Source organism: Tupaia chinensis, unplaced genomic scaffold (assembly GCF_000334495.1).
Source record: "Tupaia chinensis unplaced genomic scaffold, TupChi_1.0 Scaffold000226_1, whole genome shotgun sequence".
In the NCBI taxonomy this organism is placed as follows: Eukaryota; Metazoa; Chordata; class Mammalia; order Scandentia; family Tupaiidae; genus Tupaia; species Tupaia belangeri.
Window position 1 is genome coordinate 5,877,406 of NW_006159701.1, and position 3,873 is coordinate 5,881,278.

Consider the following 3,873-nt stretch of genomic DNA (forward strand, 5'->3'; position numbering starts at 1 on the left):
GAGCGAGCCCAGCCCAGGGTGGGAAGCCCACCCTTTTTCCCAGGCTTTGTGGTTCTCACTCTGCTTTGGGCCACTCAACCACCTTCCCGCCTTCCCACTCTGCCTACAGAAGCAGAACCACACTGCCCAGGGAACCCCACACCCCAGCTGGTCCCTCTGCATCTCAGAAGCACCCAAGTTCCTGTGGCCTTTTGACCCTCTCTGCAGCCCTAGGTGGGGAAGGAAGGGACCAGGTTGGGAGCCTAGAACCCCATCCCACCCTGAGGACAGTCAACCTGACAGGTCACAGCATCAGGGACTCCGAAGGAGTGCCAGAGTCCAGCCCTTCCATTGGCCCAAGGATGCAGCAAAGCAGTTCCCATGTGGGGCCCAGACCCTCGCTGGGGCTTCCAGCTGGACTCCTCCTTCCCCTGCCCTGAAATGATCCAGGACACGAGTGTGATATGGGTAGGGGGCCTCAGGCCAGCCCAAGTCTGCCCTCCTGCTCAGGGCTGGGCACAGCTCTCTGGCCCTAGGAATAGTTGTGACAACCTCAGAGGAAATATGATCCTATTGGAGCCTTGGCCAGGTCTGCCAGGCCTGCCAGGGCTCCCAGGAGCACCCCCTCCCAGCCTCCCTGCTGGGCCCAGGCCTAATCCAGCTTAGCACACCACACAGCCCAGCTCAGCGTTTCAGGGCGGAGAGCCAGGCTGGGCCCTGCCTCTCTCCACAGCACGGCCAGGATGGGGCACGGAGAGGGCCGCCAGCAACAGAGACAACCCTGGGAGTTGGGGGTGAACACCAGGTGGGTGCATTGGGGGTGCAGGGGGCAGTCAGGCTGTAGTCCATGGAGTGGCCAGGGCAGTTCGTGTGCTACAGGTGTCCCTGACCAGTGGCAGAGGCCCTGGTTCCAACCACGTAAGCCCCCGGTGTTGGGGGACAGCAGCCCGTTCCCTGCTGCCACTTCAGGTGACATGCCATTCTGTGATCTATGTGTGCCCAGCCTTGTCTCACAGGACTGAAGGGGACCCCAGCTGCTGCGGGGGATTTGACTGTCTCCCTGCCACGCTGCCAGTCAGCCCTGCTGGGCAAAGGTCACACACAACCAGGTTTTGGCCAGCCGCCCTGGCCCTGTGGGCAAGGTCCTCAGCTTGGTGAGGGAGGGTAGCAGGAGGCGGCCTGAGGCCATTCTGGGCCTGCTGCCTGCACAGGACTAGTCCCAGACATCCCTATTCGGGCATCTAAGAGCCCAGCTCCACCCCAGGAGTCAGGTCTCCCAGGCCTACCTCGAGGTCTCTAAACCACACCGTGGCCAGTAACTGCAGCCCCACACTCGCGGGGCACCTCACAGACTCGTCATTTGTAAACTCAAAATAGCCCCACCTCCCTTCCCCAGCCAGGATGCAGGCCCTCCTGTCCACAGGACCCTGTTAAGGACATGCGATAAGGAGCTTTCCCTCCCTCCCCGGGAAGGGCTCTCCTGCCGCCCCAACCCGTGCAGGGTCACCTGTCAGCACAAATCCGTGCTTAGGTGGCGCGGGCAGAGACCAGCACCCAGACCTTTGGGAGGGTGGGGAGGGTCCTAAGCTTGCGGTTAGGCTACACCTCCTCCCTGGAGCCTGCGGCCCTCACAAGGGAGGACTGCTGGGAACCCTCAAAGGGTTTCCCCATTTGTCTCATGGGGATGACCCCACCCCTCCCACTTTGAGGATTTTGCTGGCTGAGCCGGGACCGGCAGCCCATGAGTGCAGGTTCTGCCGGACGGCCCTGTTGCGTATCGCAGGGCAGGCACGGGCACGGAGTGGCTCATGGGCGGAACCCAGGTCTTCCGAGTCCTGGTAGTGACCTCTCCACTGCACTTTGCTGGTGTCCGTGGGCAGGTTGTGCTGTCTCCAGACCCCGTTTCCACATTTTTCAGGTGGGGGAGCATCCTCGCCTTCCCCACCCTGCATGGGTGCTGGGGGGGGGGGTTGGTGACAGTGGAGGAAGGGACCGAGGGAGGGCTTGTTAAAGGAGCAACGTGCCTGGGACGGGCTGGGGACCCCTCCCAGCAAACCAGCGGCCACCAGGGCTCAGGCTCTCCCAGTGGGTGAGCGAGCCAGCTGAGCCCAAGCAGGGTGGGATACGCTGGAGAAGCAGGCAGTCGCTGGAGAAGCCAGCCAGATCAGTCGTGCGGCGGCCTGAGGCCCAGCCAGGTGCTTTCCTGGGGAAGAGACCCGAGAGGGGTCTGAGATCAGTGGGACTTGGCAGTCGAAGGCGCGAGCAAAGGTGCCCGTGCCCGTGCAGATGTGGGCGTGACCGTCTGCCCGGGTCCTCCTGCCATCTTGGAGATGGGGCAGCATTGTCCCTGTCACGTGAGGGCCTGTGTGTCTGTCTCCCTCCCGGACACTCCTCTCTGGCCCTCAGGGCAGGCAGTGTGCCACCCGTGTTCTGGGCTGGCTGGGGCAGCCAGGATCGAGAAGGGTGGGCGGGGGGGTGGGGGCAGCTGGACACCACTGAGGGGCACGGGCCAAGGACGTGTCCCTTTCTTTTGGGGTAAAGAAGATGTCCAGAAATGTAGACACAGGTCCACAGGTCCCTGGCTTGGACCTCACTGCCCCCCAGGGATGGCGGAGGCTGGCCCTTCCTCTCCACCATGACAGGGTCAGAATGACTGACCCCGGCTCCATCAGAGAGTGGCAAAGCCACCACGGCTCTGGGAAGCCAGACAAGCCGTGGCCGTGGCCACAATTCGCACAGGGACCTTCAGAGTGGGGGTCCGTGGAGGTATCTCGGTGGAAAGCTCCAGTCCCCTTTCTCCTACCAGAGGAGACTTGTTCTGCTGTGCCAGGCAGTGTGGCAGACCACGGCTTTCCTCCCTGTGTGCCAAAACCCAGGACTGGCCCAAGCTGCCAGACTGCCTTATGTCTGAGCGAGGGCAGGGGTTGGTGCCAAACCTTAGACCTCACATGGTGAGGATGTGACAGCGGAGAGCTTGGGTGGCTGCTGGGAGGCAGTGTGTCAGCAGTGATGCCCCAGGATCGGTGGCCGTGGCAAGCTGACCAGGGTGGGTGCTGGCCCCTGCACTGGCTCTGAGAAGGCCAGGGTCCCTGTGACCTCATGGAGGCTGGAGGAGGCAGCGAACCTGTTTCTGCTGGCCCCTGGCAAAGGAGAGACTAGATGCATGCCGGCCTTCCTCCCTGGCCTGTGAGGGGTAGGGCAGGGGCAGCAGCCTGCGGAGTCCAGCTCACGGCCACTCTCCCGCCCAGGCCTGCAGGGACTTCCTGGAACTAGCAGAGCTCCACAGCCGGAAATGGCAGCGGGCACTGCAGTATGAGCAAGAGCAGCGTGTGCACCTGGAGGAGACCATCGAGCAGCTGGCCAAGCAGCACAACAGCCTCGAGCGGGCCTTCCGCAGCGCCCCTGGCCGAGCCACCAACCCTCCCAAGAGCTTCAGCGAGGGTGAGTGGCAGGGCCAGCCCGGCTGGTCCAGCGCTCAGCCCGCAGCCTCCCTGTGTGCCGGCCGCCCCTGGTGCACCTGCCTCTCATACACATAACCTGAGCAGGCCCACATCTGGCCTCGCCTTGCCCAACCCCGGCCTGCCTCTCATGGCCTCCTGTGGCCATGCCTATCATCAGCTGGCAATAAGCTCCCTGTACCCAGGTTCAGATTCTTGGAAGGAAAAGTTCAGTGAACCGAGCTGTCCCCTCTGTGCCAGAGCTTTCTAGGTACCAGTGGTCACCCACCTAACCTCGGGCTGGGGTCACAGGTATCCTGGGCAAGGGGGACAGCTTCCAAGTGGTGTCTGAGCCAGACTAGAACAGTACATTGGTGAGAAGAGAGCACGTTATTCCAGCAGAGGAGCAAGGGCAGCCCCAGTCCAGGGTCTTGGCGGCCGAGTGAATGAAGCAGGG

At 62.9% G+C, this 3,873-nt stretch overlaps 1 protein-coding gene across 1 annotated transcript in view; it reads left to right on the forward strand.

Annotated features, from left to right (window-relative positions):
• OSBP2 (oxysterol binding protein 2) overlaps positions 1–3,873 on the forward strand; it is a 149,214-nt gene that overhangs the window by 128,272 nt on the left and 17,069 nt on the right. The window contains 1 exon segment of the mRNA XM_027771619.1: positions 3,228–3,420. Coding sequence (XP_027627420.1) covers positions 3,228–3,420 — 193 coding nt within the window.